The sequence below is a fragment of the Carassius gibelio genome, chromosome A9 (genome assembly GCF_023724105.1).
Source record: "Carassius gibelio isolate Cgi1373 ecotype wild population from Czech Republic chromosome A9, carGib1.2-hapl.c, whole genome shotgun sequence".
Lineage (NCBI taxonomy): Eukaryota > Metazoa > Chordata > Actinopteri > Cypriniformes > Cyprinidae > Carassius > Carassius gibelio.
This window is the reverse complement of record NC_068379.1, coordinates 30,223,813-30,250,868: the sequence shown is the minus strand read 5'-3', so window position 1 is coordinate 30,250,868 and position 27,056 is coordinate 30,223,813. Positions and strand designations below refer to the sequence as shown.

The 27,056-nt window shown below is 36.9% G+C and overlaps 2 protein-coding genes across 12 annotated transcripts in view; one reads left to right on the top strand and one right to left on the bottom strand.

The window, feature by feature from the left end:
• The window catches only part of LOC128020142 (PTB domain-containing engulfment adapter protein 1-like), a 197,137-nt gene that overhangs the window by 61,341 nt on the left and 108,740 nt on the right, over positions 1 to 27,056 (top strand). The window lies entirely within an intron of this gene.
• LOC128020141 (calcitonin gene-related peptide type 1 receptor) lies at positions 956 to 22,817 on the bottom strand. Of its 4 annotated transcripts, none has more exons than XM_052606790.1 (14): positions 22,638 to 22,817; positions 15,723 to 15,856; positions 10,331 to 10,417; positions 9,831 to 9,984; positions 8,602 to 8,715; positions 8,234 to 8,346; positions 8,046 to 8,137; positions 7,831 to 7,957; positions 7,273 to 7,426; positions 7,132 to 7,192; positions 6,839 to 6,905; positions 6,254 to 6,472; positions 4,726 to 4,767; positions 956 to 3,353 (listed from the first exon to the last, which is right to left on the bottom strand). In XM_052606790.1, the coding sequence occupies exons 3-14, from the start codon at positions 10,394 to 10,396 to the stop codon at positions 3,135 to 3,137; spliced, it is 1,428 nt and encodes a 475-aa protein (XP_052462750.1). In that variant the 5' UTR covers positions 10,397 to 10,417; positions 15,723 to 15,856; positions 22,638 to 22,817; the 3' UTR covers positions 956 to 3,134. The 4 variants fall into 4 exon arrangements, with proteins under 4 accessions (XP_052462750.1, XP_052462751.1, XP_052462749.1 ...); XM_052606791.1 differs by lacking the exon at positions 22,638 to 22,817 and adding an exon at positions 16,537 to 20,688; XM_052606789.1 differs by lacking the exon at positions 15,723 to 15,856.

Genomic DNA, 27,056 nt, shown 5'->3' with positions numbered 1-27,056 from the left:
ATAAGAGTCGAAACAGCTGATAGAAACATCACAATAATCCACACGACTCCAGTCCATCAGTTGATGTTATTTTAAGATCGGAAAGCTGCATGTTTGTTAACAAATCCTTGATTAAGACTTTCTAAACTAGAAACCATTGCTTTTGGCTACAGGAAGGGTAAAAAAAGTCCTCTATCCATCATTTTGTTTTCAGCAGTGAAAAAGTAATCTCATCTGAATCAGGAGTGCTGTCCAAACAGTCCAAAACAGTTCTAGAAAAATATATCTGTGGGTTTTGATGTGAGAGGACAACAGGGGATGGTTATTGGATTATGGAGTGGTACTTTGACCAGAAGTGATGGTTTAAACAACCTTGATGGATGTTTCTTCCAAAAACGCAGCTTTTTTGCTTAAGATGTTAATTGATGGACTGGAGTGGTGTGGAATATTGTGATGTTTTTGTCAGCTGTTTGGACTCAGCTGTTTGCAGAGAATCTCTTGTTGAGCAAGTGATGTAATGCTAAATTTCTCAAAATCTCTTCCAATAAAGAAACGCACCCACTACCTCTTGGATGGCCTGAGGTTGAGTACATTTTCAGGAAATTTTCTTTTTCAATAATTTAGCTACTTAGCTACTACTTGTTTTTTTTATAGGCAGATATTTTAATGTTTGAAATGTAACATAGTTGTTGTTAGGCTCACTATTTCACAGAGCAGTGGTCATCTAGACAAAGTTTGGCTTTAGCTTTTAAAGAGGAAATCCTTCTGGTTCCTAAAGTATTGAAGGACATGTTTGATGCCGAACAGAATAGATTGTCCTTGGAATTTAAGTAAATGGGTTTCAATCCTCTGCTTTCATGTTTTGACCAACATCTCATCCCCACCCCAATGCTTTGAATGAAACACACATTATTAACATGCCAACAGGACACTTGAAATAATCATCTATACTTACAGAATAATACGATACACATGATTGCAACACTGCCCACATTTTATGAAATAGATGTTTCACAAATACACCTCAAGAGAACAAAGACAAATTACATTCATACAAAAAAAGAACATTTGAAGTGGTTGAACTTAGGTGCAGCATATACACGATAGAACTATTTTGATAACAACTTGAAAAGCAAATTGACTTTCACACAAAGTACAACCTAAAATAGCAGGTCAAAAAACGACAAGCAAATATATATATGAAACATATGAAACCGTCCTGCAGTATGTGTTTTGTTTTCACTGAAACACAAATGATCACAAACACCATACCAAAAACCATGAAGAAGCTTTATGAGCAACAGTAATTGGCACACATTCATGAAAATAAATGAGATTCAAGGTAAAGAATACTGTGTTGAGTCTGTTGATGAAAACCTGATTAAATCATACTGTGGATTTTTGGTTGGCATTTGTTGACATGCTGTGATTTGCAATATTAATACCGATTTGTTCTGAACCCAGAATGAGTTACGTTTCCATGTAGGGTGGAAGAAATGCACACAAATCCTGTCTGCATTACAAAGCGATATTATGCACACCCACATAAAATATTCAAATGTGATCACTAAGAAGAACTAAGAATGTAATATTTACATAATTAGTACAAGCACATTCCTGCATTTTTCAACATTGTCAACAATTCTGTTTCGCAGTTAAAATATGAATACGGACAAAAACAGGGATTAAATTAGTTCACCCAAAAATAATATGCAAGGTTGTTGTTGTTTTTTTTACATAAATTGGCTCACTGAACAGAACTGATCGAAAAGAATAATTTAACACACAGCGAATAATGACATTCAGTCTGTCATGTAAAATTAAAAGATTAAAATTTTTATATTGTATGACTTCTGAAAGCTTAGAATATAGTGTACAAGTCAGAAGCGGGTAATATTTACACACACACACACACTGGCCACTACGTACTATCATTGGAAAGAGGGGGAGTAAGATTAATCAAAAATTATCTTGTCCGCATACAGATTTGGAATTACATGAAAGTAAGCAAATAACGGCGATTTTCATTTTTGGGTGAACTATTCCTTGAAGCATTATGAAAACTGGACGTCGGATTGTTGATTGTCAGAAGTCTAAAATGGAGTGAGTTTTGGTAACACTGTGACATCAGAGGAAATGAACAGTAGGCACATTTTTCAAATCATATGGAATGTAATTGAGTTTAGGTAGAGTTGGGTAAAAAGAATCCCTGCCTGTGACACAAGAGAGTGAGATCTCAAACACTCCAAACATGTTATAGGAAAAGTTGCTAAGTAACACTCTAGGTGGTGAATTATTGTACTTATTTCACAAAAGCAATGTATTAAAAGAAACATACATACATGACTGAGCTCTACGAGCATTATAAGAAATATGAAATCAAAAAACACTGAAAATGTGGCATGTGTAGTATACATTTAATTGTGAAAAAAATAAGCATATGTTGAGAATAAGTTGAGAACTATATCATAAATAAAGTGGTAAGCATGTTTTTGTACTGTAATGCTTCACACTAAGTTCTTACTAAACCTAGAAATGTTACATAAATTCTGGTCCCATCTCCAGTGTCATTTTTAGGGGTCCCTAAAACAGGTGTTTATGAATTATTGTAGTCCAGATGAACAATAATTGGTTATAATTCTGTCTGCACAGGAAAATAACAGATTTACACCAAGTCATTATTATAAAAGAAAAGAGGCACTGGCTTTTGGGCACTGCATACATACCGTTTTTTATTTTTGTTTTTAAGTAAAATATAAATGACATATAAATGTCCTATTAGTGTGGTCATCATTTGGATTAGATTGATAATTAATTTTTATCACCACAGGAACAAATATAAGACAAAGAAGTACAAAAAAAAAGAGCTGAATATTTACACTTAATTCCACTGTGCACAGTAGTTGCGCAATCTAAAATACTGTAAAGTACAAAGACCCGGCCAGTAATACATATATATGTCCACTTAACATTAAATGAAGGTAGCAAAATGTTTTTCAGTGTAAATTCTAGGAGAGATGCCTTTTCTCCACCCTTCAGAGAGATGATCAGTGAATTATGAGTAAAAAGGTCCAAGTCAGCCATGTGACAGCTGTCGCTATATCCAAGTTTATTTATTTATTTTTTAAAGCGGCATACTGCCACATTCAGTGACATCAGTCAAAGGGATTCTCTGGTTTTAAGGTGCTGTTATCAATGTCATGGCAGTTTTTGCCATTCAAGTGTTCCGTGTTGCCGTCGATGCTGTAACAGCCCAGGACCTCTGTAATGGAGGACGCCGTGTACGACGCAGACCTCAGAGCATCAGACTGTATAATGTTGCTTCCGAACTGTATGCGATACTGATTCCAGTGCCTTCTCAAAACCGCTTGGACCTGAGGAAGTTATGGGTAGATGATCTGCTCAGTCAACGGAAATCATTAATAATGCAGCATAAATAATCAATTTCCTCTCTAAAATAGTAACATTTCGGGGAGGGTGTAGTGACCAAAATCATAGTAAAATTAATCAATGTTCAAAGTTGTTGTTTTTTAAAAATATTAATAATTAAATAATTAATAATTAAATTTAGCAAACAACTAAATATAATATTTGTTGTTACAAAAAAAAACATTAACAAATGTTAACAAATTTAAACTAAAAAAAAAAAAAAACTAAATAAAAAGTTGCCATAGTAGCATTTATCTTTTTTTTTTTTTTACTTTCTCCTAAAATGTTACTTAAGAAACTAAAACAGAAACTGAAATAAAGAAAAACTATACAGACAATAAAAAACAAATACTAAAATAAAATAAAATAAAATAAAAATAAATTATTGCTTTAATAGTATCTCAGTGATACTAAAATAACAAGGGATGTTCCTTAACATTATGGTAATGTATATTTTTGTATACTGTAATTTAAACAATCACATTACAAATGTACATCATCTAATTTGATTATTTTCTCTGGAACACAAACCAAGTGATAGAAGGAGAGTTTATAAATGACAAATTATGTCTGCCATCACTGCCAAAAAGAAAAGTACTGCAAAACCCCAAAACCCAGAACCACAAAACCAGTCGAAAATGTACATTTATACATCATCCGAAAGCTGAATAAATAAGATTTCTGTTGGTGTATGGTTTATTATTGATAGGAAAATATTTGGCCGAGATACAACTGTTTGAAAATCTAGAATCTGAGGGTGCAAAACAAATTAAATATTGAGAAAATCGCCTTTAATTTTGGTATATATTTACATTAGGAAATTTACAAAATATCTCCATGGAACGTGATCTTAATATCCTAATGATTTTTGGCATAAAAAAAAAACAATTTATTTTTGGCTATTGCTACAAATATACCCCAGCAAGTTAAGGTTTTGTGGTCAAGGGTCACATTTTCTAAAATTGAAAGCAAACAGCAAACTCTCTACAAACTCTCGTCATACCGACCTCTCCATTTAAGCATATAGGCTGCCTGTATTAACAGCTGTAACCAGTAATATTAGCCATAAAAGCTTCTAAATGCTTCATTACCCCTTTTCCTTGAAAGCAAAGCACAGATATGGAGAATCTGTACCTGCTGTTTAAATCCTAAAAACATTGGCAGATGTCCACATGTACCAATACCAGATGCTTGACTCAAAGGGAACCTGTCCAAATCATTTTGCTTTTGCATTGAGCTTTTTTAAAAGCAACCAGCAATTCATAATTCCTTGCAGTTAAACAGGACATTTTTCATTTTAGCTGGGTAAACACTTACCTCTCCGTTGAAAAAGCAGAAGATTGTGGCCACCAACAGTCCCTTAAAAATAAAATCAGAAATGCATGTCAGCAGTAAATCAGCATAAACTGCTATCTTGCACTGCTAAACTATAATTTCCTCTATTGCAACCTCTTCACTAATCATTTCTTGGATAGTGTTGTGTATTGTTCTCCCTTGTGTTTTGACACATTTTTGCAGAGCGAGTGCTCTTGATCTCCACAGAGAGTCATCTGGGATAACACGTCTGTTTTGTTGCATTATTCATTGTGCCGATTCAGCTTGGTCTAGCAGTACCAGCTGTCCAAGGCTTCTCACTTTGCTGTTTTCATCACAACAGGGTAGGGTGGGGCGATATCTCGATATTTAAAATATATCTAGCTATTTTTTAAACACGATATGGATTTTGACATTTCGTATATATAGATATATTGTTTATATTTAATTCTGATTCCGCCACTTTGCTTGTTTGCCTTCTCTGTGCTGTGCTCGCCCCCGCTCGCTCGCCCCCCACCTCCTTGATTTTCTCCCCCCTCCCCTCGTGTGTACAGAACTAGTCTAAAAAAAAAAAGGACAACTGGCTCCATTATATGGAGATACTTCAATTTTAAGACGTCGGGTGAACAGCAGGCAGATGTCTACTGTAGGGCCCTATGATTTCCGCGAATTACGGAATCCAGTCATAAAAACAGAATTTACAGTTTAACATGGAATGTCACGGAATTTGTCAAATTTTGAATGAATTAATCAAAAGTAGGTCATTTCACTTAAATCAAATCGCGATATGGACTAATATCTGCAAATATTAAGCCAGAAAAGTCTTTGTTAATGAATAGCGCAAAAGCGCGTCTTCATCAAGGCCGGTGACCCACTGGCTGTGTGGCGTTAGCCACAACCATTTCTGCTGCATCACAGACAGACAGACCAGGCTCTTGTCTTCATGACAACAATATAAACCTTTTTTTACACACCTACACCTACTGATAAAGGACACTGTCAACAGTATTGATAGCAAAATAAAGTGTATAAAGTGTAATATTTGAAAATCGATAATTTTTTTATTTTTAATTACATTTATATCTGAATTTATGTCAACCTATAGACTTTCAAACATCAAAATGTCATGAATAAATATGTATTTGTGTACAAAATGACATATAAACATCTTCCTATTATATTTTGCCTGGAAACGCTTCCAACACGCTTGCGTGTCGCGTGAAAAATAGGCGTCGGTTCTATTTCGCGCTGTATATTTACCAACAAGTCCCCCCATCTTTAGGTCACGACTGCACCATTGTAACAGACCTTTTTCAAAACTGTAGTCATACTGACCCCAAACGTTTGAATGTATTGTATATTTAAAGAATTGCAATATACAATATACATAATGCAGTATACATTTTGCATCATTATTTGATTTATTGAAATTATATGTTAGGCATTGGCAGAAAAGTTAATTTGGAGCACTGAATGTATAAGTAAGATTCCAGGATGAGAGTGACCATAAACAAATTTGTCTGCTTTTTACCTGATAATGCATTAGGATATGCATGATGTAGTCGTAGATTTCAGCAGAAGCGCGCCCCCCAGGTGTGTATGGGAGGAGAACGTACTGGATGCCCAGCAGTGGAACCAGAATGAGCGTGGCACGGACAGCTTTCATATACAGACTAGACTCTGCTTGATGCGTCACTTTCAGTTTGGTGATGAGGACTCGTACGATGTTTAGAAGAAAGAACAAGTTCACCTGGAAGGACAGAATGAATGACAAATGCAAAACAAAAAGATCCCAGCTGGCTGGCAGAAGACAGTTTCTGTGAAATGTACAGTAGGTAACTTCAAATAGCTTTAGGATCAAGTTAAGTCACCATCTATTTAGTGCTTTATAGCTTTACGGTGTTAAAGGGAAAATAGTGTGTTGATAATGCAGGAGGAAAATAGTAAACATCCTGATACATATAAAGATTGTGCTCTGCTACTCGAACAAATTCAGATTGGCAAATACAAACTTCTGGATGTAATTTGCACAACAAATACAAACAGATCATAATTAATGTTGCACAAAAATCTGTGTTTTGGAAACAAAAAGGACAAAAACATTCAGATTTCTTACCAGCAGTGCTGCACAGATAGGGCCATGAATAATATATAGCAGAGAAGTATTTGAGCTGATCCAACAACTGCGGATTAGGAAAGAAAGGATTAGCCAAACATTTGACATGGGTCCTAACAGGAGTGTTATTTTGTACAATAATTGCTTTACTTCACATGGATTTAGGTAAGGAACTTGATTTGCATTTTTTTTGTGTAGCTTATAAGAGTGTATATATAAGAAAAACTGTAATCTCCTACATTAGCAATAATAATTACAAATTCAACTTAAAGCTACAGAACAAGTATACTCACTTATCATTGTAGTAATGACTTCGGGCTACTGCATGTATTGTAGCAGGTATAAGTGGGAAACCTGTGAGATTGAAAGAGGTTAGATTTCATTCATGCAGTAAATGCTGTGAATAAATTGCATTGATTTACTGGAAAACTCACCCCATCCAAGAAGGTAGTACCACATTAAGTGCTGTTTTTCAGCAAAAACTGCCACAACAATGAGTGTGTGCAAGTAAATCCCTTCACAAAGCATCCAGAAGTAGTTGCATCCAAAGGTGTACAGATGGATAAACTGGGATACTTTGCAGCTGATCTAAACCGAAGCAACATGGACATTTAATGATGATTAGCACAGCAGATTGTTGACATCCTGTAATGCTTTTAAATGATCAAAGAAAAATGAAAATACTGTCATCATTCATTCCCCCTTTTGTTCCATAACTGGTTAGTCTGCTGCATTGTATGGCAAATATATGCAAAAAAAAAAAATCTTCAAAATTTTCATTGTGATTTCCACAGGAAAAAAATAAATAAATAAGCATATAGGAAGTAGTTGCAACTTTATCTCACAATTCTGAATTTTTTCTTGCAATCCTGAGTTTACATTTCATGATTCTGCCTTTATTTTCCTCGCAATCAGAATTGTCCTACAATACTCCATCTCAATTTGTATTCTCTTCTTGGTGAACTAAGTTACTGTCCATACACACTACTCACTGGGTTTTCCTGAACCACTTCTTGGTTGTTTGCCACTGTTGTTAACCAAATGATAGTAATGATGGAGTTTAATACAAAGGACAAGAAAAGGTTTTTGTGCAGGGTAATTCTCTGGCAGCTCAAACTCCTATAAGCACAAAAAAAGACAGCAAATTGATAATTGTGATAAACCATTAAAACATGAACACGGTAGTTTAAGAGACATTTGGACTTACTTGAAATGAAAGAATATGCCTAGCGAGATGAACAAAGAGGTTAAAGAGAGCCCATGACCTATTAGCGCCAAGTAGAACAAATTCATTGCGGTCTGCAAACACCCAAACAATAGAGTCATGAAGTGTTTATTGTGCAAACCAATTCAAATGTGTTTATATTCAAGTGTTTATAGTGTTCATGCTCATACCCTGCGTCCTTCATTAGTGAGCAAATTACATCTGGTGAAATTTGTCCATGTGCGGTTACTCTCAGGATGCAAGAACCACTGCCCACTTTCTGTACATGTTTTGGTTACCATTTCTGCAAAGAACCAGAATTAAATCCAAACTTGCTAGTAAGAGAAGCATCAATATGGAGTCCAGAGACATAGGGAACAGCTTCATTTGTTATAATAAGTCTTATAAACATTTTAATAGCCATTTAGCCTATGAATTTAGCAATGAGGGGTAATAGAGTGAAAAAACTGACAATGACGCATTAGGCAGGTGAGTGGAAAGCACTTACACTGGACATTATCTAGGTGAAAATAACCTTAAACTGAACTCTGATATTCACCTGTAGGGTCAAAGTCCTGGAAATAGTCAGGACAGTGCTGCTCAGAGGTGACGCCGGCCTCTGTGTCGTCCCAACACAACCATCCATCCCAGGTCCTGTTGCACACCGGGCCTGCTAGATACAAGGGGAAAAAAAGCCTAAAACATTTATTGGTTTCTATGGAGGCTGGGGAACTGTAACTTCCTGTTCTTTTCATTAACCACTGTTAGTTCTATCAGCCTGTCCCAAAACCTAGTCCCCCATGAGCTATTGATAGCTTTCAGTCAGTCACGTGACCGGCTCGAAGCAAAACATCCATAGAACTGCAGCACAATGACAAACGTTGTAAAAATACTTAATGTGCCTTAATATATTGAAAAAAAGTAATATTAAAAGATCAAATTCAGCATTCAACTATATTGATGATGCGTAGTTTATAGGGGTGTGACGAGACACTTATTCCACAAGACGAGACGAGACACGAGATTGGGTTCACGAAAACGAGACAAGATTTTTTTTTTTTTTTTTTTAAAAGAAATCGTCAATGATGAAATCTATAGGTAAAAATTGTCTTTTATTCAACTGAAAAACACAAAATGAAAAACATGTAGCTGCATTTTGAAATCAACTTGTACTTTATGAAATTAAACATTTATTTTAATTCATTTTAAGCAGTAATGAACATCATGTAAACACTGCAGAAGGTTTTGCCACAAACTCAACTTTAATTGTGCAAGTAACTGCACAAAAATGATAAATAAATAAAAAATAACACAAATATCCCTTTAAAGTGGAAGTGAAGCAGTCAGTCAAGTTTATTATTTCGTAAATTGATTTCCACTTTAATAAAAAAGTATATATAATAAACACGATTAATGTATTAAGTTTTGGAACAGCTAATATTTCACAGCTGTCCTGCCACCCAGTGCGGCCAAATGCACTCTGCCTAACAGAACAAATATGAGCCACCTGAGACTTTGTGTGTTTTTGCTGTACTAAGTAGACAGCATGACAAAAACTTCTGTCACAGTTTGCGATATATACTCTATGAGGGGCTTATTGAACATCTAATTTAATTATCATTGTTATATATCATACATTTTGCACAACACATTTGAGCTACAGTGCTTTAACATGTTTTTTCATTGAAATTATACATATCAGCTGATTGTCAGGACACATAATAATATAACTTCGTAATCTCAGCCTTGTAAAAACTCTAATAAAGGCACAGTATGTAAAGTGTCTACCTATTTTGTGTTGACTGTTGTCCTTCACAATCTTCTGATAGCACTCAAACTGTGCCGTCACAATCTTGTTCCTGGTAACACTGATGTCATGGTACACATTTTGAGGATGTTGTTGCTGGCTTTCGTTTACCTCAGGACTGGCTAGAACAATGAACTACAAACAACAGGCACATTAGACAAGTAATGTCTGAGAACAGGTTCATTTAAATCAAGCTTCTTTCCTTAGATGTTCATTTCCTTAGAACCTTATGCATTTGTTCTTTAAGATACTGTATATATGGGACGGGGTAAAAAAAAAAAAATAATAATAATAATAAATAAAAACCTTTGTAAAAGTTTCCTTATAGTAACTTTGGTAAATGAAAGTATGTATGCAGAAAACAATAATAATTGTTTGTTTCAGGGTTGGCCTAAAAAAATACATTATCACTGCAGCACTCAGTATTTTAAAACTAGACATCTTATACATGTTTATAAAAATGAGGCAAGAAATGGTTCACCTCTGTGACCGATCCCAGCAGAAACAGACAGATCACCCAGCAGCTAGCTGTCATCTTCACTGGCATTTCTAACGACCCACGATCGATCTGCAAGGAAGGTATAAATGTCAATAAAACACTGTGCACAGTTCTAAGGGATCTTATGCTGTTATTGACACAAACAAAAGTACCGATCTTCTTTACTATCCTATTGCAAACATAGACCCACACCCGCCATGCATAAACATACAGAGACACATGCACAAATTCATTTGAACAACTACTCTCTGATGGTTACTTCAGTTCTTAAAGCACTTATTAAGATAACAATATAATTGTGTTAATGCAAATGAATCATAAATAATCATAAGTTTTCAATCAGTTCACTTAAATAGAATGTTTGAACTGATTCACATCATATGCCCTGCATGTGTCTAATGGGGTAAATAAGTCTCATGACAAATCCTCAACTTAACTGACAAATAAAATCATTGTAATATTCAGATTTCTCAACTATTTCACCAAAACCATTGTAAATACAGCTTGAATATTCACTTCTTATCACTAGAATTGTTATTTTTCAAAGTTTGTGATTCTAGCTAGGTCAGGCACACACTTTAACCTAGATCGTGCTGTTTGTTTAAAATCCCAGTGGTTTAGTCACTGAGGGACCCTCATACGCAATAGAAAATATTGTGTAAAAAAAAAAGAATAGCTGATGTGAAGAAACATTCTCAGATATTACTAAATAATGTACCATGATTGCTGACTTGGAAGTTATCTATGTCTTCAGGTCTGTTTGGACTTATGCTACTCATTGGGTCACACTCTTGCAGGAGTGAAGAGAAAGCGAAGGAGGGTTTGGCAAATTAGAGACAGATGGTAAAGGCAGTCATTATGTTACCCACAATGCAGCATATCATGAAACAGCACTGGCTGATCCCAAGAACCACTGCTTGTAGCTGCATCATTGGCTGCAGCTGAAATAATGGTGTTTCCTTTTCCATTTGAGGGAATAAACACAAGTTAGAGCCTTTGTGAGCCATTCTGCAGGCTGGTCGTGCTGATATCTGTCCTCTACTGGTATCTGCACTATTTTATCTTCCGTTGATCGTAGTACTTGAACAAATAGCAGTATTTTTCCCTTGCTGATGAAATCTCTGAGTAAAAGCACATGGGAGGAAACTGGATACTTGTTGTGGTCATTTTAACTGCTTGAATTTGACACAGATAAATCATCTCAGTTCTCAGGAGATGAGGCGAGATGGAGCTAGTTCAGTTTGTGCTTTTTAGTCTATGTTTCATAGTTGTTTTTAAAATGTTGGGTTTACAAAAAAAATTGTTTACTTTTTTAACACAATAACATACACATACAATCTACTAGTGGTAAAAATTGTATTTCATTTAATAATATTAGATTATTACACAGTATTTATTTAATGTAATATTTACTAAATTATAAATAATTCATATAGAAATTCATAAATGTATAAAAAATATGTAATACTACTTAAGAATTTAATACTAATAAAAAGACTGCTTTAGACGACAACTTATTGATTGTGTAATCCTCTTATTTTTCACAAATAAAAAAATTGTTACAAATATTACTCAAAAAGGGTATTATTACTCGGTGTAAGTGTATTCTTGGAATAATAATAATAATAATAATAATAATTTGAACTGTTAAACAGAGAACGTAAACTAATAAAGATTGAATGGGAGCCCAAAATTAATACGCTATACGCGAACAGTTTAAAACGATTCAGTTCGATTTGGTGAAATGGTTAAAAAAGATCCAGTTACATCGAATGATTAATTCGCGAACCGGATATGACAAACTGCTTTGTTTTGAACTGTCTTACAACAGACACGGAAGATAAGACATAAAGTCGTAGTTTTTGCTAGTTTTGGACCAAAATGTATTTTCGATGCTTCAAAAAATTCTAACTGACCCTCTGATGTCACATGGACTACTTTGATTATGTTTTTCTTACCTTTCTGGACATGGACAGTATACCGTACACACAGCTTCAATGGAGGGACTGAGAGCTCTCGGACTAAATCTAAAATATCTTAAACTGTGTTCCAAAAATAAGGTCTTACGGGTTTGGAAAACATTGAAGTTTTAAAATGTATCTAATATAATACTCGAATTAAATTGGATATTTTGGATACCACCATTAAATTGTTTTTATTATTATTTTACTGATTACGTTCAACTGTTAGGCCTACTTATAGACAATGCCTCTCTTGGCAGTGGGCATGTAAAACACCCCAAGTAGCAAGGTTTTTATTTACGGGAGAAAAAAAGGCTGTCTACTGGCACCAAGTAAGCCTCTTTGGATATAATAACGAGTGAAAATAGTTAGGTTATATACATGCTTCGGTGCAGAAGGAAGCCGTGAGCCTCGGTAAATTGGCGAGCAGATTAGGCAAATGACCGCCTATTAGACATCTTAATCAGCTCACTGTTTTTTTTTTTTGTTTTTTTTTTTGCATCACTTATAGCTCTCAAACCTTTAAAATAGAGTTTAGGAAGATGTATGTAACACAGTCGTTAGCTTTGGTTAACTATTGAAGCCTTTTCTCTTGTCAAACGGTTCAACGTGATCGCCAAATTTGGGTGTAGATTCATTTCCCTGCTCCCAAGTCATAAAACTCATATCTCCAATAAAACATGATTTTGGGGAAATGTTGTTTTAATGTTGGTATACAACAGTATATGGTAGCAATATAAAGTATAATAGCAACTTTAACAATACAATTTTGATTAACCAAAAAAATATGCTTTTTTTTTCCTGAAAAATAATGATTTTGGAGATACGAGGATTCCACCCGACAGCGACAATATGCGAGCACATATAAAGTCATCAGAATTAATTCTTTACTTGTATCCACAATATTTTTCCCTGTATTTCACTAGTACTGTAGTGAACATGTTGACATTCTTTAACTTTTGCTCTGATCAAAATACATTTGTATTGTTGTCACTGCAGAAGTTAAATCTTTCATGTTCCACATCAGGTGGAGTACAATTCAGAATAAGCAGGAAATAATCAAGGCTAAGCGCACGCACTCCTCTGAGTAATGACCAATCATCTCAATCCTTACTTAGCCAACAAACGGAAATCCAATAATGCTTCCTTTAATAAAACTTGTTGGGGCCATTACTCATAAGTGAAAATGACACTATTCCCTGCAAACAGGCAATCTGATAAATGGCTAAGCATTCCCGACTATTCCACTTGTGTGTAACCTTATTATAGTTGCAATCGATAAACAAAATTAACTTTCTTTTTTGTAACTTGCAACCCTTATGTATTTTTGCATGTTTAAAAAAACAAACAAAAGGGCAGCAGCTGTCTTTGGACCAGACATTCCCGGCTGTAATCTGTCACCTGATTTGCACATAACAGCCCAAATCCCTCAGGGCCAGTTCACTCCTTTACACACTCACTCCACCCCTTTGTTTTGTTAAGGCAACTCAAACCCTCAAATTATCCTTTCTTGTCTTTCCACTCTTGATTATTTATTTATTTATTTATTTATTTTTTGGTTTGCAGCTGAAATGTATTAGCTGTACATGAAAATGAAGCCAACATTGCCTCACAGCTTGCCTTGGGCACATCCAGATGTTGAGCTTTACAAAGCAAATCATAATGAAGTCATGCAGATGCTGGAGAACACGACTGGCGATGCTGTCAGACAGAAATCTGCTCTGAATTGTTTTATAAGGCCTAAGTAGGAGGGTGGGTTGTAGAACAGGCCTTTAGAAAATAGCAAGCTTTTACTTTCTCTGATCCCTGTGCCATTCCTCACCCCTACACAACTATCCGTTACATGTGCAATAACACATATGATGGTATCAGTTTTTCTGCTTTGTAGGCAGTCATGGCTGTGATGCCTGTAACAGGTAAAAAAAAAAATTGTAATAATTTTTTTTTAATTTTTTTGCATGTCTTGTACCATCTCTGACAGTACTGCAGTGGTTCATAGCTGATTGTTCTTTTTTATTTCAGTATTGTTTTTTCTTTATCATACAAAAGTAAATAAAAAATGAAATCTTCAAACTTCAAAATGTAAAATGTGCAAAATTATTATCAGAATTATTACTATACACCATTTTTATTCATGTTGCACTAATATTTATACAAATCTAGGCTAATAAGAGGACTCTTATTTTCACCAAAGCTGCATTTATTTGTATCAAAAATACAATACATTTTTTTTATCTATTTTAATGTATTTTAAAATGTAATTTATTCAGGTTATGTCAAATCTGAATTTTCAGCATAATTTTCAGCAAACATCCATTTTTATGCCACAAAGCACCTGTTGAGAACCACTGTAGGCACGCTTGTCAAATTCGTTTTTTTATTAAATAAACATAATAATGTTTTTCCATGTCAATTTATGATGGTTTCAACAAAAACAGCTAATGCAGTGACAATATGAGGGATTATGTAAACCTGAGCATCAGGTTTGTTTAGATAGCTGCAGGATATTACAAAAGAGGGTGTGAAAACATAGACTGTAACACAAGCTGAGGAATATACTAGTACTTTAACTTAAAATAGAGCCAGAGAGTATGAAAGGCAGCATATAAAAAGTAGAGGATTAAGTAGAAAAAAGTATGAATGTTTAATTCAGACTGAAAGCTACACCAGCATCTGCCAAATCAGGTCAGCAAACTGCTGTTATGAAACCCAGCAGCTAACAACCTGGACAAATCTCTGAATGTTAATGCTCAGTAATGTGAACCACCCTTTCCTGCCTAATACAGCTGAATATGCAGAACTCTAAGGGTGACCATTACCCTGCAGTGTGGCTACTGATACAAACAGCCCAAGGAGAACAGAAATAAAACAGGGTGGCAAAGCAAGTCATATATAGTAACAGAAATACACATTTAAAAATAAAGCCATCGCAAGCTGCTCCAGAATAACAACTGCAGAGTAAATACACATTTAAAGCTATTATGGGGCTCAAATCATAATCCATCTCCAAATTGTTTCCTCTGTTTGTCATAACTTGCTCCCTGTTTGATGAACATTTTTAATTCATGCTGTGACTTTACTTTGAATTGAACTTCTTTGAATTGGATGCTGAACAACTCGGAAAATGCATGTAAATATAATGGTATCTGCTGACACGATTCAAATATTCAAGTGTTTAGCTGACAGCATATTCTAACCTTTAGTGCGTAAGATTGGTGCGCAAAATTCCTTTGAAAATATATATATGCTAAAAACACAGTTCTTTCTAGTATTATGCGTGTGTGCATTATTCAAAGAATGTAACACAGATGACCATATGCAAGCTTATCACGTAGCTTGCTCTTGCAAGGAAAGTATTTTTGTTTGAAGGAATAGTTCACCCAAAAATTACAATTTGCTTAAAATGTACTCACCTTCAGGCCATCCAAGTTCTCGATTAATTTATTTCTTCATCTGAACCAATTTGGAGAAATATATTAATACATCCCTTGCTCACCAGTGGATCTTCTGCAGTAAATGGGTACCGTCAGAATGGCAGTCCAGACAGCTGATAAAAACATCACAATAAACCACAAGTAATCCACATGACTCCAGTCCACTGATTAATATAAAAAGATGTGTGTTTGTCAGAAAGAAATCCATCATTATGGTTTTTAACTTTGAACTTTTTATGCTTCTGGCTAAACTTCCAGTCCATAATCCATAATAATGTTTCCTCCGGTGAAAAAGTCATCTCTTGTTGTTTTGCACATCAAAATCCACCAACATATTTGACATATTTTGATCACTACAGAAAGCAATGTTATGGATAGGGCTCATATTTTATCCAGAACAGCATATTGTAACTTGTAGTGTTTTTATGGATGCTAAAAATAGCTATCTCTAGTTTACATATAAAGCAAAGATGCTCATAGTAGCTCTTGCAATGATTCATTTAATTTGTATTTAATTTTATTTTTTAATGAAGCATCAAGGGCTAAAACGACTGATTTTGCATGTACCAATAAGTCAAAGAGAAGGAACAGGTCTCCTTTTTTTCACATGGCTCTTTTTTTTAATGCATAAACAAACTGAACTTTCTCAAACCACAGGCACAGAACCTCTACCCTCTTGTGATTCTGGGTCAAACCAAAATGAACTGCTATTTTATCTAATTCACTGCTAGGAAATCTAACCAAACAGATGCAAATGTATTCCCAATATGTTAAAACTAGACAGCAGAAATACCTTAGGGGAACTATTGTGTTCACAGAAGACTTTTATCCAAAGACATCCTGCGGTGTATATACAGCTAGTTCTGTGTCTAGCATGTAAAACATCTTCCCCTGCAGGCCATTTCCCAGGACCAGAAGAGTTCTGCCCCTGCAGGCCACCAGTCTGCGCTCCGAGGATTCCTCTGAGCTATGAAAATAAAACTCGGAACCTGATCACATTCACTCCTATTTTTAAACCTGCAGACCTTCAGCCTGTACCCTCCAGGACTAGAAAAGGCATGTGCAAGGTCCTGAACTTGAACTGCAGGCGACTTTGCTGCTTACAGGAGAGAGCTGCATTAGTGGTTTAGCACAAAAGGTTACGGTCCGTTTAGATATGCAACTCCGCTAACACTTTCATCAAGTTTCGTGAGAAGTAAAAAAAAGCAAGCAATTAAGGGGAAGAGAAGAGAAAGTTAAAATTAGAAGAGTAAGATCCAGTTCCACTTGGTGCTCCTAAATCATTCCGTGAAAAATTGTTTGGCAGACACCTGATAACCCAAGAATGACCCACTTGGAAGTGGGTCGGCTCTGATTTATCCACATATGTCACTTCCCAGGATCCCCCACACTCATGGTGGCAGAAACCACTAAATCTTAAAGCCCCTGTCAGTTTGTTTTGTGTATATCAGCTTTAAACACTCATTCTGAAGCTCTGTTTATATTTCCACTGTCCAGCCAACCCACACCAGCCCTTCAGCTCTAAGGTCCATTTTTAAAAATGCTACCATGCCATTCACTCTGTGTCATCAGCGACATGTTTGGCCATGATTATTCATACTGCAGGACAGACCCGGCTGCCACTATCCATAGGAATAATCATATAAAGCTGTTATTTGTAGTCATGTTTATAGTGAACTGTTCCTGATATCTAGCGTGGAGGATGGCTGATAGTGGATGAAAGGCCAATGTACAATGGGGTCCAAGTGTCTGAGAAAACGGAATACTTCTTAGAAATTTAACTCTTTTTTTTAATGTATTAATTTAATATAAAATGTATTATATAATTATTTAATACAATTATTTTACATTATTCAAATTAATAATTTCAATGCAAATTATGTTATGTGAAATATTAAAGTGGAAACTTATTCTAAAAAATTTCCATGTATGAATTAAATAGGTTAGGTTAATATTTTCAAAGTGGTCTCCCAGTGGACCTCACTGTAAATATTTTATGATACCAAATAAGATTTTCACAAAATCACCGAACATTTATTTGACAGAATATTGACTCAAAATTGCTAAAGAATACATGGGAAATTTATTTGGGCAGTGGACAGACACATTTTTTATGCCGTCTGCTCAACAAAGCTACATTTATTTGATAAAAATCCAGTAAAATTAGTAATACTGTGAAATATTATTATGATTTAAAGGAACTGTTTTCTATTTTAGTATATTTTAAAATGTCATGTATTACTATGATGGCAAAGCTGAACTTTTAGAAGCTATAACTTCAGCCTTCAATTTCACATGATCCTTTAGAAATCATTCTAATATGCAAATTTGGTGCTTGATTATTAATAAAGGTTCTTTCTTTCTTAGTGTCAATGTTGAATACAGTTTTTTTGTGGAAACCTTGATACATTTTGTTTCAATGTGCTTTTATGAATAGTTCAAGCAGCAAATATCTGATCCCTTTTTGATCAATTTAACTCATCCTTGCAGTTGTCTTTTTCTTTTGTTCTATTTTTTATTTTTTTTTATTTTTTATTATTTAATTGTTATTTAGTTATTATTTGCTTACCCCCAACTTATAACTGAGTGGTAGTGTATCATGGTTTCCACGAAAACATGAAGAAACATACATCGGTCTAACTAGTGTATACAGGAGACAGATATTTAATAAGGTTATACCTAAAGCAACAATTCTACCAAGCATCTCATCTCAATAAAGCAATGTGATAATACTGACTAGTGAATGAAATTGATGTGATGGAAAGAACAGCTTAATAGCAGGTTGTGCTTGCCGCATTTCAATGACATAAAACCTAATGAATCTGGAGAGAGGAAATTAAACGGTTCTATTAGCCAGACAATTTAACACCTGAACCAAGGCACCGAATCCCTGACTGTAATACATTTTTTTGTTGTTGTTTTTTTTTGCATCATTTCAAAGCATCTAATCATCAACTCTGACATTGCTGCTAATAAAAAATGCAAGACGTATCATGGCCTGTCTTGTGCTGGTGAAAACATTTACTTTGCAAATGCTCAAGGGTGTTTTGAGCTCACATGTATCTAATTATGACCCGTGTGCACAAATTCTATTAATCCAACCAGTGAGACTTTAGGCTTTTACACTGAGGACAGGATTGTGATAGCTATATTTGCAGTAAAACATTCTGGCATAGTTTACTTTCTGCTCTCCATGTTTCCGTGACGGAGGTAAGGGGTGAACTATGGTAATGGCAGCTTTGTTCCAATGACTTTAAATCCTCCTTGAAAGCAGCACTCAACCCTGACAAGCACATGCTTTGTGGCTCTGCATTGAGATCCGCATAATAGGCTCTCAAACAGTGAAGCTAAATAATTGATTCCCTTTTAAAAGCACAATCTATGCTCTTTAACATATTCTGTGTGAGGATTAATTGGCTTTTCGTGATCTAAGTAACAAATCCTCTTTCGTAAGGTCCGTTTGCCAGCTAGCAATCCCTAGAGACAAACTTTTCATTTTGCAGCTGATGCAGCTGAATCCATAGAACAAATTGTTCATACCTCAGCACTATGTATAAAGTCTGATTATTAAAATGAGCGATATTAGAGAGTGCTTGTCTATGAAAAACTCGCCACCATGATTCTAGGATATTATGTTTAACAGAGCTTTACTATGCCTTTGCTAAGGTATTCTGAGTGGTTTTACCATGTTTATGTGCCCTTACACTCTGGTAGTGTGGTGTAGCAGAAATGAGTCGAACTAGACAAATCAAAGAGTCTATCAGAGCTGTGTGCGTTGAAACGAGAGGCGAACTCCTCAGGAAGTCATAAATCAGTTCTAGTGCCACAAGAACCAAGCAAGATAACCAACCAACCAACTTGTTCACACAACAGCTTTCAACATTAACACCAATAGAACAATTATTGACAATTTTAATTCGAAGAAGAGATTGTCAAATTTATTGTTCGTGATTGAAATGCAACGCTGGACATCACATGTAAACCCAGGAGATCAAGTTAAATACTTGCATTGACTTCCCCCACCCAGCAGAACCAGACTGAAATTCCTAAGGGGGAAGGGCTTTAAACCTTTGTCTTCACAGAAAAGTCCCTTTGCCAGAGAATGGCAAAGAAACTGCTTTTTGTACATTATATATGGACCAGAATGAACTCAAAAAGACTTATAAATGAATCGTTCCATTGCTTAACTCCATATTCATTTGTGTGTAACCCACACATTTGACCATCATGTATAATCACTTATTGTGTATGTCTTTTGATAACTATAGGATACATAGTCATGTCTAGTATTGATATAATCGAATTTTCTTGCTTGATGTTGTCCTGACAATCATTTATTTGTAAAATATATCATAATCATGTTATAGGAATCATGTCCGAAATTAGACCCTCTGAGGCAAGAACCACATGCTTGGTAAGATAAACAAATGATTTATGATACCCCAGACCGAAGACCATATCTGATTGGTCAAGGCAACATTTGAGGGGTGGCCAACAAGGAAGTTTAAATACTTTGGACCCCATGAAATTTTGCTTTTAGTTCTAGCATTGCTTGTGCTATCAGTCATGCCTTGCTTTTAGTCTGCTTTTAGTTCCAGCCTTGCTCGTGCTATCAGTCATGCTATTAGTCATGCCTGCTCTTAGCTTTTAGCTTGTAGCTTTGCTACCTAGCTTTAGCTTGTAGCATCTAGCCATGCGGTTAGTCATCATTGTTCTTTGAGCGCGGTTCCAGCGTGCCTGCCTGCTGCTACTATGCCACAATGAGAAGGAACACAACCTAGTCTCGTCAAACTTTATTTCTTTTCTTTTCCGTTTGAGAGTTTCGTGTTCTGAGTTAAGTTTTGTAACGTCGACCTCGTCTGCGCGTTTGAACTCCAACCAGCCACACAACTCCAGCTTCAGCCAACGCCCAAGCACGGGCTCCCCAAGACGTCACTTCAGCCAACTGAACTTCCAGCCAATCAGCAACACCGGGATACCCCTTTCAACGGGAGTCCCTTTCACAGCAAACGAAGGCAACGTATTCCCAGATATTTGTTGTGCTGGTGTATCTAATATAATTTTAACCCCATTGAGGAACTCAATGCGAGCGCTAATTACGTGATTGATGGTTGTTCATGTCTATGCAATTTAACGTATTGCTGTAAACTTGGGATTCCATATTTCCATTCTCTTAAACTCATCTTTCCCTAACTTTAGAACTTCCTGCAACTTGTGTGAATGTGTGAGTGCGTGCGTTTATGTGTTAGATTAGTTTATATGTCTTAGATTTATCTAATAAAGCCTTATTCATATTCAAAAGAGAAGTATCTTGTGTTTTGTGCTTACAAGTTAATGTCTTAAACTGCCGATCTTGTTACTGTGCTAATTGATAGTGTTTCACTATAGTTTGGATATTAGTATCCAGCGCAGATTTGATGTTAAACGGCTCGTTCACTGAACCGCAGACGCGTCTCCGTGAACAGCCGTGAAACAGTGATTCTGTTCAAATTCCCTTTAAAATCTTAAATGATTCCCTTTGAGCTAAATTGACCTGTTTCCCTTACAGTGGTCAGGTTGGTCTATGATGGTGCATAACTCAAGGTATTATAGCATAAATGGTGCATTAATTATGCTCCATAATTGAATCTTTACATTTGGAAGTTTAAGATTCGTAATCGTAAGTATAAGCTATAATAATTTATGTTTGCATTTGCAATTATTTGAGATTAGAGTGCCAAGCAACAGGAATAATACAATTTCATATGAAAGATCTTCAGAAGATATTGCACATCAAACAGTGTCATTGCATCATATGAGTGAAATCTATAAAAATCATTTGAGCAATCTTTCTTTCATTGGCTTCACAGTATTTCATGTATAAGTGGCTGATTATGTATCTATGTGTCCAAAAACCACAAATACCAAGACTATCTGTTGGCTAATTATCACATTTTTTCCTCCTTGGAGAGATTGTCAGACCCCTTAAGTCAGGTGTCAACAGACCTTGGTGTTATGATACTGTTTTTTATCCTCTCAGTTCCTGGCAGTGATATAGGCTGTAAGGTTTTGGAATAATAAAGAAGTACAACAGTTCTTAGACTGAATGGAAAATAAATATATTTAGAGATCCCCAAAATAATTACTAGCAAATTCAGTTTAGGATTGACGAATTATATATATGAAAGAATTCCCTTTTTTTACAGATTAGTAAAATTAAATAAATAAATAATATGACAAATATAATTACTATAAAAAAAAATCTGGCACTACTGATCCAAATTCAAACTTGAAGTGGATTTCGACATAATGTGTGATATTTAGTTTTCAGATGTATGATTGTAATGACATTTGTCACTTTTTGTGATAAACGTTAAGTTGGAATTTTGTTTGCGAAGTAATCTGAAGAAACCGATTGTTTCTCATTTAAAAAGCAAAATAATTTTATTTTTATTTTTTTTAATTTGTTTGAATTTTGTTTTTGTTTTTTAAAGAACGATTTTTCATTATGCTATCTATGCTTGACATGATGGTAATGACAACATATAGGGTTCGATCGATCTGTTATAAAATATTGCAGTTTGTACATACAAATTTAAATAATTATCAATTTGTAAGTTTAATCAAGTTTTGACCATTCTAATATTGAATACACACATGGACAAATGTGATCTCACACACAAATCGCATCAGCGGAGTTAAGAAATTACGGGAACACAAGAGCCAAACTGCCCATTATGACGTTTCAGAAATTTCAGAAATCATCAACAGTCTAATTGACAAAAAGGACAAAAACAAATAAACTATTATAACATGACACGAAGGCCGTTTGACTGCAGCTGCACTTGGTAAATTAACTCCCTGTATGACTATATATAATTCACAAGTAGTCATTTATGCCAAGCGAATCCTTACCTGTGGATTAAATCCAAGGTGTTCTGGAGATGTTCTGGTAAAAACGAACGCGCAAGTCTTGTAATTTAAAAACACAAACAGTCATTACTTTGCTTCGCGACGTCACGATGGCATGAAACAATGTAACAATATCAGAGCTCGAGATGAAGAGCGCGCGAGACGCGCAGCTTGTAAATGACTACGGCTGTCAGGCTGAAAGATATTCAGTGTAGTAGCTTCCTGTTACATCATCAATGCTTATCCCCGCCTCAATGGCGCACAGGAGCTTTCCTTACACTGTTTGCGTTATTTAAAATGATAAGGGTTGTCCTTGTTACTAGTAGTGATTAATTTTAATGAACAAATCCACTTACTGAAGGGATAAGTGGTTTGGTTCATAATTATTTGCTTGTAATAATGTGTAATTTACTGTTATTACTAATTACTACACACACATACACACACACACACACTCTCTCTCTCGCTCTCTCTCTCTCTCTCTCACACACACACACACATATATATATATATATATAATGTGTGTGTGTGTGTGTGTGAGAGAGAGAGAGAGAGAGAGAGAGAGAGATGTTGTTGTGATGTATTTTAAAATGTTATGACTATTTGTGAACGGGATATTTCTGGTCACAGAAATTACTTTAGATTGGTGGGCTAAACAAGATTCTTATTTTTAAGTGAAAAACTCTTGGGGTCCCCATTTTATGGCAGTCCAAATTCTCCTCCACTCCTCCAGGAAATTTTAAGAAACATAATGAATTACAACTGTAATGAAGTTCATTAAAATGCAATTGTTTAATAGGAGTACATGTAAAGGCATTTTAACCATTATAGTGAATAGCAAAATGTCTTCTCAAGAGTAACAGCTCCATCTTGTGTAGAGTAAGCAGTTGTATGTGCTTTCCTTTTTCAAACCCTAAGTAAGTCCAAGAACACAATGGAACAATGGAATTGCTGGTACTCTATTGGTAAGGTGTTAGTAAATTATGCAGTGATATAAGTGGTTATTGATGATATGTTGGTCACATTTTTATATACATTTCTATGCTTGACTCAACTTCTGTGTTCAGTGTAACATTCTGGAATGTACTGTATAAACACATGAAAAGACTAGGAATTAGGGTTTGAACATTTTTACTAAAAAAATAAAGGAAAAGAAAGAAAAAGAATTTAGAATCTTCAGCAAATTTTTGTAACAGTATTAAATAGTGCAACCATAAGCAGCACTGTGGAAATAAAATTGTATGAGTAATGTATTTTTCATTAAAGATGATGTGTAATTTTTGTATGCAAATTTTTCCTTTCTCCCCATAAGACACAGTGATTACGTTTTAGACTTAAAATACATATAATGTCTTTATATATAACGTCTAGATTAAAATCCATTCACTGTGATAATGATATACGTGACAATAATGTGTGGGACAGCGAGGTACTGCGCTAGCACTGTCACAAACACAGCCTCTGTGGCTCTCTCCGATCACCACCAGAGGGAACCGTCACCTGAGTATTAACCTCCTTCAAACTACATTTCCCATACACCCCGTACCTGGGGCTGATTACCTGCACAGGTGTCGCTCATCTTCATCCCCTATTTAAGGAACTCTCCCTGTTCTCTCAAACGCGAAGTCTTGTTTTGCCCATGCAGACATTACCGAGCGTTTCCCCACTGTTGGATCTTCCGTGTATGACCTGGACTGTTTATTGGACTCTGATTCCCTGCCGCCTACCTTATCGACCTCTGCCTTGTTCTCTCGCCTCTGCCTGCCAGCCGCCAGCCCTGATTCTACGCTCTGTCAAGGTTTATGATTGTGATTTGTCTACGTGGTATCTAACGCCCCTGATTGACCTGTTTCTGTTTACTCTGTGGATTATTGAAATAAAGCTGCTTATGGATCATAACGTCTCTGACTCAGCGTTACAGAAGACTTCGCCAGATATTGATCCAGCGGCTTTCTTCCAGATCACGGCAGAAGTATCTGCTCAAGCCGCGGCGCTGACAGCACATCAGCAGCAGCTGAATCGACTCACCTCTCTCACCGAAGAGATGATCCGAACCCTCCAATCACTCCGCCTGCAAACCCCGGAGGGAAACATTCCAGCAGCATCTCAACCTCAGCAAATGGCCGCCGCCGTGACCACACCTCCCGCTTCAGTAAGCCCGCGCTTGGCGTTCCCAGGAAAATTCGATGGATCACCAGCCAGATGCAAGGGGTTCCTATTACAATGTTCGATGTTCGTTAACCAACAGCCCTCGTTATATCCCACAGAGGACAGCTGAATTTCGTTTGTGTGCTCTTTGCTCACGGGGAGAGCACTAGATTGGGCCACAGCCATCTGGAACGGGGATCGATCAGTTTTCACCACCTTTCCAGCATTTCTACGCCGGTTCAGAGAGGTTTTCGAACATCCCGCTGGAGGAAAGGAGGTTGGTGAACAGCTTATTGCACTCCGTCAAGGAGGAGGAACGGCCGCGGATTATGCCCTTTCATTCCGCACCCTAGCTGCACAAACTGGCTGGCCAGACGACCCTTTACGCCTACACTTCAGGAGGGGACTGGATGCTGAGCTGCAGACCGAACTAGCCTGCAGAGACGAGGGCAAAACTCTCGAACAGCTCATCGATCTGTCCATCAAGGTAGACAATCTGATTCGGGCACGTCGGCCCCGATACCGAACTTCATCATTCACCCCAGTCCACAGCTCAAGCCCGGATCCAGAACCCATGCAAATCGGAGTTACCCGATTAAGCGAGGAGGAAAAGTCACGCAGGCGACAGCACAACCTGTGTTTATACTGTGGCTTGGCTGGACATCTACGGGCTTCATGCCCCACTCGACCGCCGCGACATTCAGCTGCGGTGAGTTATCCCTCTAGAACCTCTTCAATGTTGGAGATACCAGTCATGTTATATGTTCAGGGAGTTGGCATCGAGGTGAGGGCATTGATTGATTCCGGAGCTGCGGGAAATTTTATTGATACCACTTTCATGGAGACTCATAACATCCCATGTATTCCTTGTACTTCTCATTTGGCAGTGGCAGCCCTAGATGGACGACCGCTGGGCTCTGGTCGCATCCAAACCATCACTGAGGAGTTAGAACTCACCATCGGGGTCCTCCATTCTGAAAAGATCCACCTCTACAGCTTTCAATCTCCTCATAACCCCATCATCTTGGGACTGCCCTGGCTGGAAAAGCACAATCCAATCATCACCTGGTCAACGAAACAGATATCCCAATGGTCAGATTATTGCAAAGAACATTGTCTCCAGTCCTGCATACGACCCACGATCACTCATACTTCCCCATCGGCCTCTCCACTGCCTCAAGAGTATGACGATCTCCAGGAGGCTTTCAGTAAAACCAAGGCTGCGCAGCTACCTCCTCATCGACCAGGCGATTGCGCCATTGAACTGGTGCCAGGCGCTCAACCACCCAAGGGCCGAGTATTTCCGCTATCTCAACCCGAAGCCACAGCCATGAAGGAGTATATCGAGGAGGAATTAGCCAAGGGATTCATTCGACCTTCCACTTCACCAGCTTCTGCAGGATTCTTCTTCGTGAAGAAAAAGGATGGAGGTCTCCGCCCTTGTATAGATTACCGTGGCCTCAACGATGTTACGGTGAAGTACCGATATCCCTTACCACTCGTCCCAGCGGCTCTAGAGCAACTACGCCGAGCAAAGTACTTCACTAAGTTGGACCTCCGAAGCGCCTACAACCTGATCCGAATTTGAGAAGGGGATGAGTGGAAGACGGCCTTTTCAACCACCACTGGGCACTACGAATACCGGGTCATGCCCTTCGGCCTTTCCAACAGTCCTTCCGTGTTTCAAGCCTTTGTGAACGACATATTCAGGGATATGTTGAATCGTTGGGTCATAGTCTACATAGACGATATCCTCATCTACTCCGAAACGTATACAGAACATGTGAAGCAAGTCAAAGCCGTCCTCCAACGCCTAATCCAGCACCAACTGTATGCTAAACTGGAGAAATGTGAATTCCACAAACAGACTATCTCCTTCCTGGGGTATGTAATCAGCGCTGGAGGAGTAGCCATGGAGGAGGGGAAGGTTCGCGCTGTAGTCGACTGGCCCCTACCCCAGACGCTCAAGGAACTACAACGCTTCCTGGGTTTCGCTAACTTCTATAGAAGGTTCATCCGCGACTTCAGCTCAATCGCAGCACCAATGACTTCTATGGTTAAGAAGGGCTCTCAACGTCTCCACTGGTCCTCCGCCGCCCTCAACGCCTTCCAGGCCCTCAAGGATAGATTCACCACAGCACCCATCTTACATCATCCTGATCCAGAGCAGGAATTCATTGTGGAAGTCGACGCTTCAAGTTCAGGTCTCGGGGCTGTACTCTCACAACGTCAGGGAGATCCACCGAAATTATACCCATGTGCCTTTTATTCTCG

Bases quoted from the DNA above. Each gene is read 5' to 3' on its own strand.
- LOC128020141 (XM_052606790.1), bottom strand. From the start codon at position 10,396: ATGCCAGTGAAGATGACAGCTAGCTGCTGGGTGATCTGTCTGTTTCTG. The intron at 9,985-10,330 runs GTGAACCATTTC...TGTTGTTTGTAG, and splicing joins TGCTGGGATCGGTCACAGAG to TTCATTGTTCTAGCCAGTCC. The intron at 7,427-7,830 runs GTGAGTAGTGTG...GCTTCGGTTTAG, and splicing joins AAGTGGTTCAGGAAAACCCA to ATCAGCTGCAAAGTATCCCA.